Here is a 16,776-nt window from a genome sequence, read left to right as displayed (position 1 = left end):
GCATAGTACCTTCCTTGTTTGGATGAGTGCTAGCTGTGCATCAGTTAATTTGTAGGGAAACCCCTCCTTCTTTAAACTGCATCAGGGGAAGGAAGTGTGAGGGTGGAAGCAGCTCAAGAGCCCTTCTGCGCAGAAGTGGAGAATCTGGTGGCAGGATCCAATGGGGATGTTCCCTGTGTCTCCTGCGCAGGTCTGCAGACAGCTCTCCTTCCTACTTCTGCAGGCCTGCAGTTTCCCTGACTTCAGTCCAGACGTGGCTCACCATGGGTGATGACAGCTCCGCTGATTCCCTGGGAGAGCAAGGCAGGGGAGAGAGGCTACAGGGCCGAGTCCGCTCCGCTGGGAGGTCCTTCTTACACACTGCCACATTCTGCCCTTCCTTGTGGCCATTCCCCTTGACACCTGAGACTTAAGAACTTTCAGGCCTTTCTCACCACTGCCCTTTCCTTTTGTGCCAGTACTGGGGCTTGAACTCAATGACCTTGTGCTCAGTAGGCTTTCCCTGCTCATAACTGGCACTCTACCAGTTGAGCCACACCTCTAGCCCAATTTTTTGTTAATTAATTGGAGATGGATTCTCCCAGACTTTTCAGTCCTGAATTGCTCAGCCTCAGCCTCCTGAGTAGCTAGGATTTCAGGCATGGGCCACAGGCACCCATCACACTGCTTGTGCTAATTGGAGATGTGATCACTAATGTTATCAGCCCTTCCCACTTGGCTCAGCGCCAGAACTCTTCAGTTCCTCAAAAAGAGGTTCCAGGAAAGACCTTGTGAGCAACTTTCTGTAGAGGAGGAATGTGAGGCTTAGAGAATTCCAGGGTTTCCTTAACAAAGACAAATTTGGGAAAAGAGCAGATGAAGAAACTCTAGCTCTTAGAGTTTCTTATGTCAAAAATGACATAATTGTCTACTGCTGCTAGTAGGTCTCTTTCTGCCCTGATGAAGAACCATCCACCAAACCACAGTCCTTCCTCTAACCCATTACAGCAGCTTCTGCCATAGCAGTTTTAGCAAGCCATAGGCAAGGGCTTGCTCCTTCCATGTTCCTCCCGGCAGGTCTGAGGTCAGTGCTTTTTCCCATGGTAGATAACTAGTCATGAGGCAAATGCATAAGAATGTTAATTATGTAATGGAACATTGTTTGCTTAATTTTTTTGCTACTAATATCAAGTTTAAAAAGATTTGTATGCTGACTTTAAACTTTAGACCTACTAAAATCGAGGCTTCTGTTGCTTTCCAGAGTCGGTACGTTGAGTACTTTGAGATCGTTAAAAAAATATTTAATTGGAGTTTACCTCCTCAGAGAACAGTGAAAATTACCAAGATTATAATCTACTCAATTCATGGTAAGTGCTTTAGACTTTAGGGATGGGACCTTTGGACAAATGTTCTTTTTTTTTTTTAATTTTATTTTATTTTATTTGTGAACATACTGTACAGAGGGGTTACAATTACATGGGCAGGATAATGCGTACATTTCTTACCAAGCATTGCAGCCTCCTCCTTTGGTTTACCCTTCACATCCCTTCCCAGCCTCCCCCCTCCCCCCCAATCCCAATCCTTCTCCTTCCCCCCCCCTCCCCGCCCCCCCCCCCCTGCACCGACGTTGTAAAGCTCGTTTTGGACATGACAACTTGTACTTCTCATTGTTGCAACAGGTCCACCTGTATCCTTAAACAACTGGTTTTTCCCCATCTCCTCCACAAGTTATACTGACATCAAATATAGTGAAAGCAGGGGTTATACTGTGGGGGAGGGACATACAAAGCAACAAAGAGATAATCTTATAAATGCGTTAGAAACACATGCATGAAAGAAAAAAACATTAAAATACATATCTAAGGGTTCATTTTCCTGACATCACATTATCTGACCTTTTCCGCTTAACTCATACATATACTAGATATTGCAAATAAGGGAAACCATGGGACCTATGTTTCTTTGGGCCTGGCTTACTTCACTTAATATAATTTTTTCCAAGTTTTTCCCTTTCCTAACAAATGGGACAATGTCATTCTTTCTGATGGAGGCATAGAATTCCATTGTGTATATATACCACATTTTCTTGATCCATTCATCTACTGAGGGGCATCTGGGTTGGTTCCATATCTTAGCTATGGTAAATAATGCTGCAATAAACATTGTTGTGCTGGTAGCTTTAGTGTGGTCTTGTTTGTAAACATTTGGGTAAATGCCCAAAAGTGGGATTGCTGGGTCATAGGGGAGTTCTATGTGAAGTCTTTTGAGGAACCTCCATACTGCTTTCCAAAGTGGTTGAACAAGTTTACATTCCCACCAACAATGAAGTAAGGTTCCTTTCTGTCCACATCCCCTCCAGCATCTGTTGTTGTTAGAGTTCTTGATTTTTGCCGTTCTAAGTGGGGTGAGGTGATATCTCAATGTTGTTTTGATTTGCATTTCTTTTATGGCTAGGGATGTTGAACATTTCTTCATGTGTCTATTGGCCATCCTTCTTTCTTCTTCAGAGAAGTTTCTCTGTAAGTCTTTCGCCCACTTATTTATTGGGCAGTTGTTTCTTTGAGGATTTGTTGTTGGGGGGTTTAATTTTTTGAGTTCCAAGTATATTTTAGATATGAGACCCTTGTCCGTTGTATGGCTAGTAAAGATCTTCTCCCAATCCGTGGGCTTTCTATTGATCTTGCTAGCTCTGTCATTTGCCCTGCAGAAGCTCTGCAACTTTATGCAATCCCATTTGGACAAGTGTTCTTTGAGAGGGTTTTGCTCACAGTTATGTACATAGATGATCATAACTCCTAGCCATCTAAGTTTCCCTACACACAAACTCCGCTCTGGAGCTTTCCACTGGGCAGGCAATGCATAGCCATGTCAGCTACTCTTAGGTGTCTCTTCTTCCTTTGCCCATTTCCACTTGAGGGGAAGGCTCCATGCCCTTGCCTTCTGTTCTCATGGCTCTCTGTCTCAGCTCAGGGTAGGCCTTTCAGGGTTGGAGCTTTAGAGGTGAGGAGACCCATGAACCTTGACACTGCTTCTTTCCCAGACCCACCTTCATGGCTCCTCAGCAGCAGTGTCCCTCTATCACTTTCTGTCTAGTCCTTTTTTCTCATCCCACCAATCTTTCTTTTCCCTCTTCCCTCCTCCTCTAAGCATCACAACCCCAGCACCTGCCTGAAATACCTGATCAGCAAAGGCTTCATTTGTTGCCACACCACTGAGTCCCCTGACCAGGATAGGCCTTACGCTAGCATTCAGCATGGGTGGTCAGCAGAAAAGAGAAATCAGTGCATAGGTTTTTAAAAAGCCAACTCCAAGCTGGGTGTTGGCAAGGCTCACATCTAAAATCCTAGCTAGTCAGGAGGCTGAGCTCTGGAGAATCAGTTTGAAGCCAGCCCAGGCAGAAAAATCTGAGTCTCCGTGTGCAACATAACCAGAGACCATAGGGTTGGAGGGATGACTCAAGTGATGAGTGCCAGTGAAGCCAGCTAAGCAAGCTCAAGGCTCTGAGTTCAAACTCTGGTGCCAGGAAAGAAAAAGCTGAACACCATTTGGGAACACAGAAGTAGGAACTACAGAGAAGCTTCCTAAAGGGCAGCTTAGACCCCCATACTCCCCATATACACCTGAACCTCCATGTGGGAGAAACTGGTGTTTTATCAGATCCCTTAGCTACTACCAAGATGCTGCCTACTTCCCAAGAAATAAGACTGCCTGTGTTTGGCTTCTCATCCTTGCTGGGATGATAGGCACCCAAGACCATATCCACAGTTCTCCCTCTGGGCTAGCTCCAACTGTGATCCTCTCAATCTCAACCTCCCAACCAGCTAGTACTAGAGGCATAAGCCACCAATACCTAGCTGCTCTAGTTGTTTTTGGGATAGAGTCCCATTTTTTGCCAGTCTGGCCTAGAAAACTAGTGAGAGAGGTTATTTCTTTGGGGGCTGAGGATCTACATGGGTAGAAGGAAAAGGGTGACACAATAAATGTTCACCTCATTTTTCCTTCTTTGTAAATGATGAAATACATTTATGTGACTTAAAGTGGTTGAGATGTGAGGAAAGTCAAGGGCTTAAGCCAACATTCCTGTCATGCAAGAAGAATTTGTTTTTTCTGGGAATGAGGCTTAGTGGTAGAGTGCTTGTCTAGCATGCATGAAGTCCTACATTCCATTCCTCAGTACTACATACACAGAAAAAGGCCGAAAGTGGCTAAAGTGGTAGAGCACTAACCTTGAGCAATAACAGCTCAGGATCAGTGCTCAGGCCCTATGTTCAAGCCCCAGAAATGGAATTAAAAAGAACCCACAACACCACCAAGAAAAAGAAACAGCACATTGATTTATAGTTCTGGGCCTAACTTACTTCTAGTCTTTCTAGAAGTTCAAGAGGTTCCTAGCATATGACAAAAATAGAATTAGTAGACTTTGTAGTTTTTGTGTTAAAATCCCTAGAAAAGGTCTTCTGAAAATCTCAGCATTCTAGCCCACTGGGTAGGTGGACAAATGTCCTAGAATGCTCATATTTTGAAGACACTTTTCAGATTACAGTTAGTTACATGTGTTCAGTCAGTGAAGACTGCTATGTACATAAGGGATGAAGTGAGCCCTTACTTGAAAACATCTAGTCTCTCTAGATGTTTAGAAGTGCCCAACATATGTTCAATGTAGAGACAGTAAAATACCACCTTTAAGAGATATTTTTGCTAACATTCACATGAAACACTGTCTTTACAAAATGGAAGTGGGGAATCACCTCTGTGAGCAGAATGGCAGGTACTGCCTATACTCATTCATTGGTTTGGAGGAGAAGTGGAAGTGAGCAATTGCAAAAAGTAATGTGCTAATGTATTCATACCTGGACATCCTCAGATACCATTTTACTGTATGGTGCATCTTGTTTTGCTGTGTATATAGTGTCTATACAATAAGTCCCAACTTTTGCAACATCTAGTCTCTACATGTTAAAGAGGTTACCAGTGTATGACAAAGTAGTAAAATCAGCACATTTTGTGTGCTTTGTGTTGAAATGTCATAGGAAACTTTTTTCTATAAATGACAATTAGATATGCATTTGTTTAACTATCTGTAAGCACTACATATGCCTGTATTTGTCCCCTGGATTGAAGGCAGAAAGAAGGAATTAAGAAGGGAATGGCTCGGGGCCAAAACGGCCCTATTTAGAAGATACGTGGGGTTATAACCACTGCTGCATGTACAATTGTACTCACCAGTGCTGTGGGTACAGCAAGCAAGTTTGCATTTGAAATAGCCAGCCTTAGGTATTTGGAAGTGCTTGGTGTATTTAAAAAAGAATTAGAATACCTGTAGGAGCTTTGCAAACTTTGGGAAAAACTGTGTTCCGAACTGAAGTTTTTAAACCACCTCTGTGAACAATGTACTGTCTGTATTTGTTACTGGGTTGAGGAAAGTGGTAGAAAGGAAAAACTTTCTCAGTGTGTGTGAAAAAAATTTCAGCTCATCATCCCTTACCCTGTATGTTACATACATTTTGTTTGACTCTTGTGTTTAGCATATATTGTGTATAGACTGGACAAATGAGTCCTAATTTTATACTATCTAGTCCCTAGCTATTAAAGATGTTGCCAGTGTAGTGAGTAAACTAGCATGTGTTTTATTTATTGTGCTAAAATTAATAGAAAGGCTATCTCTGAAAAAGATGAGAAGCAAAATTGTAATATCTGTAAGTGACTTTGTACCTGTATCAAGTGTAATACTGGAGAGGAATTGGAAGAAATAAAAGGTTCTAGGTTAGAATAGAATGCTCCCACCTGGAAGACACTTTCAGATAGAACCATGGTTACATGCCTGTAGTTTATTCAATACTGCTATGTATACAATGGACAATTAAGTCCTTTTTGAGACATCTGCTCTCTCTAGGTGTTTAGAAGTACAGAAAGCATGATAAAAGTAGAGGCAGTAAATCATTTTGTAGCTATTGTTTTGCTAAAATTCATAAATGACATTTTGTCTTTTGGAAATGGAATGATGAAATGGTTTCTGAGCAGTATGCAAGGTGTGTGTTCTGGTTCAGGGAGGGAGGAAGGAAAGTGCTGAGGGCTTTCTACCCATGGGTTTATGGTGAAGCAAGATTGCTCATTGTCTCTGGTGTCTGTGCATTTTAATTTTGTTCTGCATATAGTTTTGTAAAAGACAGATGGGTCCTAATTTACAGTTTCTAGTATTACTAGATATTAAAGAGGTTACCAGTGACAAAAGTAGAATTAGTAAACTAACACATCGAGTACATTTGTGTCAAAAGTTAGATTTTAAACATTGAAGTTGAATGACTGAAAGTCCCCTTGAAATATTACATTTGTGTAAATAACCCTGACATTGGGATGCTGGAGATGGGAAGGGTTCTAGGCTAGAATTTTCAAATGAGAGCTTTTGTTAGTGTGTGTGCTTTGTGTGTCATTACTTGTATATTTGTTTGGTGGGAAACTCAAAACTATTAGCAGCATCTAGTTTTTCTCGACATCTCAACATGTTTAATCTTGTAAAAGTAGAGGGCTAGCATATTTCCCTTGAAGTATTTTCGTAGTTGAATTTGGGAGTGAATTGTAATGTCTTAGAGACTGTGCTGTTCAGTGGGTGGCAGCAGGGGTGGGGTTGGGGGAGGACATGTGCAGAGAGCAGGCTATCTTGGGCCTCTTCTGTTGGTTCAGGTTGTCTAGACTTGGCTCCACGTTTGTATTTTAGTTCATATTACTAGGTATTAAGGGTTAAGTCTTAATGCCAAAAGTAAGAAGCAGAGAATAATCCCTATATAAATGTCCTTTTGGTAGTGTTTAGGGAAAACTGTCTTCTGGGAGTGAAGTTGTGCTTATCTCAGAGTTAGTGTCTAGAGTGATGGAGAAGGAGAAAAGGAAGGTTGGGAAGGGCTCTGCTAGCATCACCACATCTAGAAGATGCACATTTTTAGTAAAGTACTGATATCATACACCAAGTTCCCTATTTCAGAACATCTAATCTTTATAGATGTCCTGAGGTGACAGTGTATGGTAAAAAGTAGAAGTAGTGAATTAGCTAACTTGTAAATATTTGTTACAATTAGCAGATCCATCTTGGATGGATTTTGCCACCTCTGGGCAATGAAGTCAGGACTTAACTTAGAGGCTGGCAGCAGAGGGTAGGAGGAAGAAGCCTGCAGGGAGAGATGTGTGCTCAGATTTATACTTTATTAGAGCTATTAATGTATATGGTTCTGGTTGTACCAGAGGGATGCATATATTTAGTAGAAACATTCTTCCTAATATTTTAATAGTATATTATAAACCTACTAATGAGCCTTGGAATTGCTTAGTATAGCTTGCTTTATGTCTCATTTTGAATTGAGCATGAAGGAAATGTAGTATTTTAATTGTAACACTGCCAATACTTCTGTCTAGATGTTGCTGTTTTTGTCTTCAGTGAAAAAAAAGCTTTTATTTTGTTGTTGTTGGCCATGGAGCTTGAAGTCTGGGCCTGTACACTATCCCTCAGTTCTTCAGCTCATGGCTAGTGCTTTACCACTTGAGACACAGCTCCACATCTGGTTTTCTTGTGGTTTATTGAAGATCAGTGTCTCACAGACTTTTCTGCCTCACTGTATTTGAACTGCGATCCTCAGATCTGAGCCTCCTGAGTTTCTAGGATTACAGTATCAGTCTCTCATGATAACTGGCAAGACATTTTGCTCTGTGCTCTAACGAATGTGTCATTTTACTTTTATTAAGGAGTCGGACAAGGAGATGGAACTGATCTAAAAATAGACATCATAATGCGTCGAGAGACCATATTTAGTAGCACACCCGAAAACTGCGTGGTAAGCAAAAGCATTTGAAGTGAGAATTCTGGTGTTTGTTTCCAGCCGGCTTGTTGTCCTCCCCAACCATCACTCACCACACAGACTCATGCTGCCCTCTGGTGGCCAGCTTGGTGCTGCTTAGTTCTGATGCAAATCAAAGCCTTGTTCCAAACAGTCCTTGCAAAACATTTCCCAAAATAGGCTACAGTTCATTGTTCCTTTGTCTTCACTTACCCACACATGCTAAGAATGTCCCCAGGAATCAATGGAGGTTTCAAATTCCCATGTCAGTATTAGCTATATTATCTTCCTTTTGGTCATTTTTTGGGGTCATTTATCGTATAGCTCTGATCCTGCAATTTAGTGTTCTTGACAATCACCCTGACACTTGTGAAGTTGGAGTCAGGAAATGTGGAATGGGTGCAGAAACTGTCCACTCCACAATGCCCTCAGTGACACTAACTCCAATGTTCTGTGGGGAAGAGTGTGTCGACTGAGGAGAAACCTCTTTACACGCAGCTGTAAGAGGAGAAGATATTGAACTGTAATGCTGAAGAAATGCTCAAGACTGTAGACCTTTTCTGGAAAAAAAAATAGGCAACTTGCCTTTGTGATCAAAAGTAAAGTTAAATTTCCTTCTCAGGTTCTTCTTAGAAGTTACACACACACACACACACACACACACACTCTTAGTTACACAAACACACACACACACTCTCTCTCTCTCTCTCTCTCTGTTTCTGTCTCTGTCTCTGTCTCTCTCTCCTACACACACACACACACACACACACACACACACACACACACACACACACACACACACACACACCTGTGTGTATGCTGGTCCTGGAGCTTGAACTCAGAGCCTCTGAACTTGAGAGTCTCTGAGCTTTTGTGCTAAGGCTCACACTCTACCACTTGAGCCACAGCTTCTTAATCAGAGAGTCTCATGGACTTTCCTGCCTGGGTTGGCTTTGAATCATGATCTTTAGATCAAAGCTTCCTGAGTAACTGGGATTACAGTCATGGGCCACTGGCTCCCAGCCCGATAAACACTTTTCAAAACGTTTATTCATTTTTGTTTGGCTTCACGTTGCTGAGAGCATTCACCCAGACCCCGTCCTTGGCTTTCTGTTCTTGTCTATGAGAAGACTCTATTTTTGGTCACGTTCACCACGGCCCTTCCATAAAGTAGCATGGGTTCTTTCAGTCACTCAACAGATATTAAGGAGCCCCTTCTGTCTACACACATTTCAGCAATCCTGATTTATCAAACAAGTTTTTCCTATGCTTCTTAAATGCAACCAGTATTCTCCAACAGAGGCTTTACAATTTGGAATTCTTTTTTTTTTTTTTTTTTTTTGCTTTAGTCTCTTAATCACATTGATCACCAGCTCCTATGGAGGATGCTTTGAAATTTCTTTCACTTTTTCATGTTCCCGCAACCTAGTCCAGGGCTTCATTTGCTCATTTCTAGATTTATACAGTAGTCCACGTTCTTTGTCTTTCTCCCTATAAAAGTTAGCATGTGGATGTGTGCAGAATGCATCCTTAAATATCGTTCTCATTGTGAGCAGAAGACACAGTGTACCATGGACAAAGACAAGCGACTGCCTTTGGCTCAAATTCTTACTATAAAACAGGCCACATCTTAAGTGTCGTAAGATTTACGTAATGCATTTGAAGTAACTTTATAAACCATAAGTTACTAAGTCAATGTTACAGGTGATAATTATCCAGCCATGTTGTTACATAGGACATGTCCCCAGCAATTCCTAACAACTTTTCACTCTTGTTTTCCTGGCTCTTAAGCTCTCAAGACACAACAGCGCTAGCAAAGCCGAGCTATTCCCATCAATAACTTGACCTATAGACTCCCAGTAAAGGAGGACGGGTCACCCCTCTGGCTCTAGAAATACAAGTCTAATACAAGTCTAATTCATGTTTCTGCAGGTAACTTGTGCCTGTACTACTCCTCATTTATCCAATGACCAACTCAAGTTTTACTTCCTTGGGGAAGTTTTCCTATTCAACCTATATACTATAAACTCCCACTCCACACACACACTATATAATTGCACACAAATTTCTTTGTGCAACTTTTCTGCATATTATTGTACTATTGTTCTTTATGTATAAAAACTACTGAAGGGTTTGAAAAAATGTGAGGGTTTTGGTTTTGGTTGGTTTGTTTTTTGTCCCACAGGGCCTATCATAGCCCCTGTATAGTATGACGGTGAATCAATGCCAAAGAAATACTTAGACTGATTTCAAAATTGCTAATTCCCAAAACATGACCTATCTTTGGTCACTCCATTCACTGGAATCTAGCATTGATCCCACTAGCAAAGTAAGGTTTTGTTTTTATTTTTTATTTTTTTATTGTGAAAATACTGTACAGAGGAGTTACAATTACATGGGCAAGATAATGAGTACATTTCTTACCAAGCATTGTAGCCTCCTCCTTTGTTTCCCCTACCCATCCCTTCCCATCCGCCCCCCCCCCCCCGCCACCCCCACCCTCCCCTCCCCACGGGGCCCTTCCCCCCCGCCCCCCACGAAAGTTGTAAAGTTCATTTTTCGACATAACAACGTGTACATCTCATTGTTGCAATGGGTCCACCTGTATCCCTATTTAAACGATTTGTTTTTCCCATTTCCCTCCACAAATTATACCTACATCAAATACAGTGAAAGCAGGAGTTATACTGTGGGGGAGGGACATACAAAGCAACAAAGCAATAATCTTATAAATGTGTTAGAAACAATCGCATGAAAGAAAAAAAATCATTTGAATACATATCTTAGGGCTCATTTCCCTAACATCACCTTATCTGACCTTTTCTGCTTGACTCAGACTATCTAGTATATGTCTGAGTCAAGAAGATTTTTTTCTATAAGAACATGATTAGGTAAGCATTGCTTTTCGAATATCAACGTGAGCTTTAAAATTAAGCTTTATAGTCCATTATTTTAAAACAATATGAAATTCAGATGATTCTCATTGAACTGTAATGTTTATTTGGTTAAATTCCAGAAACACAGGAATACATTGCTTCTCAACAGTTCCCTATTAGAACCCTCAAACATGTAGAGTTAATGTAAAGAAAAAAAGATTACTGTTAATTTCTGTATGAAATAACGAGGCTATGAAACTGAGAATATATAATGAACTTTGCATGTTTGGATTGGTGAAAATGAATACTTACAACCAACTACATTTATAGTTCCTAATTCTGTGTGTTTATTCATAGTTACAACATGATGTAGAGGCCAATAGAGCAATAATTGTTATATTAGACTGTCCGAACTTGCTTGCTGACATAAAAGTGAAGTTTTCATCACCGGTGAGTATGAAAAATCCCTGTATAACCTGGATTTGTGAATATTTTTGTTTGGGGATGTCCTTTGCTGCAGTTCTCAGCAAGAGAAAGGATAGAGAGCAATCCATGTCCAGAGAAGAGGAGAAAAGCACAATTCAAAACTATCAGGATTTTTAAAAAGATATTTAAAGTGTGTTTTTTTTTCTAAATTTTTTTTTAACCAGTTCTTGGGCTTGATCTCAGGGCCTGGAGCACTGTCCTTGAGCTGCTTTTGCTCAAGGCTAGCACTCTACCACTTGAGCCACAGCACCACTTCTGGCTTTTGCTGAGTATTGTAGTGCACATAAGAGTCTCACGGATTTTCCTACCCTGGTTGGCTGTGAACTGCAGATCCTCAGATCTCAGCCTCCTAAGTAGGATTACACGTGTGAGCCACCAGCACCCACCTACTTTTATCTAAATTCGATGCAATTTGCTATCTGTTAGTTTTCAAATAAGAAAACCAGGATGCTAAAAAGAAGGTAGTATTGACAGTTTTGTATCTTTTAAACATATTGCCATCAATGCTTTTACACTATCAATAACTGAGGGAGATTTTATCATTAACTTAGCATCATTACTATAAGAGTCATGAGTGTATAATTTCTGTTAATTAGTTGTACACTGTTATGTCTGAGTGGTTTTGTTTATAATGAATTTCAGCAGCTCAGTAGCTGTATTTTTCTGTTAAATCATCCATCTCCACTATCAACAAGGAAGTTAAATTTCATTCTCTGTGCCTTCCTTCATCACCTGCTTACTCACTGCTGAAGGTGTATCTATTAGCTATTGCGATGGTGAATGTGTGGAATCAAATGACCTGGGTAGTCATTGTATTGGAAGGTTATCCCTCAGATGATGGAACAACTCTGAATCCTTGCTCAACTAGTGGTCTATAAACAGAAATTGTGGTTTCTTCACTGGCTCAGGGAACCTTGGCAATAGAAATTTCAGTGATGATTATCAAGGGTCAAAATGTGAAGGCACATTTTAAAAAATTAGAAATTTCTTAGCTCACCAGTTTTGTGTGCGTGTATTTGTGGGCCTTTTTTTGTAGTACCAGGGTTTGAACTCAGGGCTTCATGCTTTGTTTCCTTGCTTGGCTGGATTTCTACCACCTGAGCCATGCCTCCAGTCCCGATTCTTGCTGGTCATTTTGGAAATGGAACCTGACTTTTCTAAGATCCTCTAGATCTTAGCCTCCTGAGTAGCTCTAATCATCACCAATAGGGATGTTAATCTTGAAAAGTAGCTGTTGATGGTAACAATAGATATATATTTCTTCTAGCTTGGTCTCAAGGACCATCTCTTGAGAGCAACTATAAATTCTAGCTTTGCTCTCATGGGGCTCCAGGTGAGGTGGCTGTGGATGCCGTACAGTGTGTCTTTCACAGGATGATTGTTTACCCTGGTGGGTAGCCTAATGTCTCAGTGCCACTGGTGACAGGTGTCCTTCTCAGAGGAAACCTGTTTTACTGGCAGATGCCCTGAGGCTCTGTTTTTAGTTTCTTCCTATCCAAGTAGATAGGGCAGAAAAGCCCTGAGAACAGACACAGGCTTGTGCACGCTGCTCAGATAAGGCACCAAGCAGGCAGCACAACGAACACAGAGAATAGGAGAAGCAGGTCAGCAATAGGAGAGGCAAGGGCAGCAGCAGTCTGGGTTAGTGGAAAGAGGAGAAGCTGATGCCCAACCAGTGGTAGGGAGCCACCGACACAGGGAGACCTGAGGAGCAAGTAGCCTTTGAACTGGGCCCAGAGTGTTACCTGAAGGTTTCCCATGGGGAGTTCCATTGTGGTCTCAAGAGTCATGCTGTAACCCAAGTGGTCACAGAGACATACTGTGCTGAGCAGGTGAATAGCATCATGCTTAGATCAAGAAGTTTCGCTCCATTTATTCTAACACTTCAAATACAATCCACACCAATATCTAACTCTTACACCTAATTCTACCAAGCGTGTCCCACACCCATGGGTGCTCACATGGCACACTACTTGATGTGATCCTAGGTTGAGGGGAGTCCATCGAGGTGTCCTCTGGAGTAGCGGCCGCTTTGCCAGGTGCTGCACTGGAGGGCCTGTCTGATGGGAGTCGCCTTGCTTGGAGAGGCCATCTCACGGGGTCTGCGCTGCCCTGGGTTTTTATATGTTTTAGGTGGGCTTTGTCACTTCTGCCTATGTCTGATTATTATAGCAGGCAGGGTTGCCTTGCTGACAGCTTCATTTCTGGCCACGACTGGTTATCATTGAGGGTAAGGTTGCCCTACTTCTGGCCAAGTCTGTTCCTTGTGGTGGGCTGGTTGCTTTGGTGATGTCTCTGTAGGCTCCATATGTGTGTCCTTATCTCTATCTTCCATAGTTGTATCTCATAACTTGTAATTCCTAATTTTACATCTTAATATTCCATACTATTTCACAGCACATATATACTCAATACCTTCCTATATTCAATAATACACTATGTCAGTATTTGGTAATACACTATGTCAGTATTCCAGAATATTCACTACACATACCTGCACAGGTCCCCTGGAGAATGGGTTGAGTGAAGCAAAGGGATTGTATCTTCTGTCACATAAGAGGAGGGATGCATGGGACAAATATCCAGATCAGGCCCACTGAGGAACTGGGAGGGGACAGAGACTGGAAACTGTCAAGGGTGGCTGTGCCTTGCTCCAACTTGTAGCCCAGGCTATCCTCAAACTCAAGATCCTCCTGCCTTCACCTCCCTCCCGAGGACTATTATTATACATGCCACTGTTCCTGGTGCTAGTCTTACTTTATAATAAAGCCTACTCAATAGACAGACACTCTTGAAAATGAACTATACCACTTATAGGTGCCCTTCCTTCACTGTCTCCACCTATAAGTGGTATAGTTCATTTTCAAGAGTGTCTGTCTATTGAGTAGGCTTTATTATAAAGTAAGACTAGCACCAGGAACAGTGGCATGTATAATACTAGTCCTCGGGAGGGAGGTGAAGGCAGGAGGATCTTGAGTTTGAGGATAGCCTGGGCTACAAGTTGGAGCAGGGCACAGCCACCCTTGACAGTTTCCAGTCTAATGTACACTCAAAATGGAAGCACAGGCAACAGCAATGAGTTAGAATTCACCACAGTGTGATTGGGTGCAAAAGTCATAGGTCTTTAGTTGATTATTTAGCATTATAGAAATAAGATCAAGCTGGGCCATGCCAGGAATCCTAACTATCCAGGAGGCTGATCTCTGAGGATTGCAGTTCAAAGACAGCCCAGGCAGCAAAGTCTGTGAGACACTTATCTCCAGTTAACCACCAGAAAACCAGAAATGGTGCTGTGGCTCAAGTGATAGAGCACTGGCCTTGACTTGAAGGGCTCAGGGATAGCACCCAGGTCCTGAGTTCAAGGCCCACAACTGACAAAAAAATTTTAATAGAATTAAGATTTAAAAAATCAGTATATATCTATTATGGAAAAAACTATTCCTCAAGTGGCTTTGGTAATTCTATGTTTAATTTACTGAGTAGTCACCATGTGGCTTCACCGTTTTACATTTGTGTCAGCAAAGCCTGAGGGCCTTCGATTTTTTTTTTTTTTTGGTGATCCTAGTAGTGTGGCATGTGGTCTCAGTCTTTGTGTGTGCTTGTAGGCCTTTTGGATACAGACTCTGGAGAAATGTGTGTTTAAGGCCTTGGAGTTGATCTGTTTTTATCTGCCTTTTGTCTTTGAATTGAAGAGTTCTTCTGAATACAACACCCTCATCAGACACATGATTTGTATATATGTCCCTCCATTGTGTATCTTATTTTTGTTACTCTGTTCCTAGTGACATTTTATGAAATCCTCTTTCTTCTATTTCCCTGAACTAATTTTGGCCCTTTACATTTTAATTGAAACAGTGCTCTCCTAAGCCTCTGAGTACTTTGCTATAGAAGGCTGCAACTGATGGCATACACAAAGGAATAAGGGAGGAATTTTAATCTCTTTGGAATCACTAGTTTTTGGTATCTATTTTACTATGAAAATAACCTTTAACCATATGTTTTTAGATCATACCCAACTACTATGATGACTGCGCCTTCTTCTTCTGGTTCAATACTGCTTTAATAAAGAAGAATCGGTAAGGATATAATGTAATCCAACAGAAAGAGCTTCATCTTCCATGTCTGTGTATAAACTACAGTGGGAAGTTTTTTTGCCCACTGTTTACACAAACACAAAGTGATGGAATGAGCCAAGTAAGGAAAACAAATGGGACGTAGGTTCTGGTTGCAGCTAACAAGTCTCTTTCTAAAACAAGGGTGTTGTATTGCATGACTTGTCTGTTAGCCCTAAAATTAAATATAATTTATTTTTTTCCTCCCTACCCTTAGACTGTATCTCTCACGAGACCGTTTGGATAATCCGCACAAAGAAAAGACTTGGGATATTTATCGCCCTGATTTTGGCACAGAACTGTACTTCAAAGAAGTATCTTGAGGGACATACAGTGCAGAGCACTCTGAGTGGCTAAACCCTTCATCCAGATTTATATTTAATACTTATTTTTATAAACTATATAAATATATATACATATATATATGTACTCAATTGTGACTTCTTTTGGGGGGGAATATTTTCATTATCTTTACATAATTGTACAAAGGAGTTGCCATTCACTGAAGCAATTAATATGGTGCATCCTGATCAGTGCCACCCATTTCAACATTCCTATCCACCCCTCCCAACACACTCCTCCTCTTAATTTTAGTATAGAATATGTTAGTTTTCATTTTAACCACTTTTTGAAGAGTATAGTTTGGTGGCATTAAAATTTTGTGTTTTTGTAATTGTGGTGAAAATCGAAATGGTAGTGGGAGAATCTTTTCTTCTTGTTACTCTGCCCTCTGGACATATAGGTAGAGCAGGTTTTTGAGGTAGAAGATTCTACAAAATTGCCTTCAGATTGTTTTAAATAACTGGTTCTGGTTCCGTAATCTCCATGTCCTGCAGTGGCTGCCTCCTTTACAGTTAGGGAAATGAGATATGACGTACCACCACTCTGTTCAATGCACAGGCTTGCACGGCTTACCTCTGTTCACCTCTTTATTTAGGTTTTTCTCCATTGGTTTAATGGAAATCATTCTCTAGACCTTAAAATAGAAAAATCTGCTCAATGGTAATTTGAGAGTTCCTACATTCAAGCATGTTACATAAGCTGAATCACCAGCTTCATTCCATAGAGCAAGACCAAAATATACCTGCCACCTTACAACTAAGAAATGGGAAAATGTACACTGACACAGTGAAAGTAGCAGTCAGCCAAGGCCTAGAACCTAATCTGCGTTATTCTCACAAAGTGTTGTCAGTCGTTTTGTTTTAAGAGAGAGAGCTGAAACTTTTTTCACAGACAAGTGAATGATGAATAGATTAGACAGTGAAACTCTCTCTTCTACAAATCACCAAGTCTACTTGTAAGTGTGCCTTTCACTTTGATAATATTGAAGTTGCTTGAGCATGTTCAATCAAATCTGGCAGAAATATCACAGGACACATACAATTTCTCTGCACATCATATTGCAGAAAATGTCTTCAACTGTTGCCTTTCTCTTTCCCATATGTTCTCTTATCTTTGCATCTCCAATTTCCTTTTTACATTTATTAGTTCAGAGGAAGT

The 16,776-nt window shown here is 41.0% G+C and overlaps 1 protein-coding gene across 1 annotated transcript in view; it reads left to right on the top strand.

The window, feature by feature from the left end:
- The window catches only part of Tpte2 (transmembrane phosphoinositide 3-phosphatase and tensin homolog 2), an 83,658-nt gene extending 68,059 nt beyond the window's left edge, over nucleotides 1-15,599 (top strand). Inside the window, exons 25-29 of the mRNA XM_042685490.1 lie at nucleotides 1,241-1,346; nucleotides 7,723-7,799; nucleotides 11,036-11,128; nucleotides 15,170-15,240; nucleotides 15,494-15,599. Of these exons, the coding sequence (XP_042541424.1) occupies nucleotides 1,241-1,346; nucleotides 7,723-7,799; nucleotides 11,036-11,128; nucleotides 15,170-15,240; nucleotides 15,494-15,599 (453 nt within the window). The remainder of the gene's footprint in view (nucleotides 1-1,240; nucleotides 1,347-7,722; nucleotides 7,800-11,035; nucleotides 11,129-15,169; nucleotides 15,241-15,493) is intronic.
- The last annotated feature ends 1,177 nt before the right edge of the window (nucleotides 15,600-16,776 follow it).

The sequence above is a fragment of the Dipodomys spectabilis genome, unplaced genomic scaffold (genome assembly GCF_019054845.1).
Source record: "Dipodomys spectabilis isolate Male_0828 unplaced genomic scaffold, ASM1905484v1 ptg000095l, whole genome shotgun sequence".
Taxonomy (NCBI): Eukaryota; Metazoa; Chordata; class Mammalia; order Rodentia; family Heteromyidae; genus Dipodomys; species Dipodomys spectabilis.
Note: the sequence above shows the minus strand (reverse complement) of the source record. Positions and strands in the feature narration are given on the sequence as shown.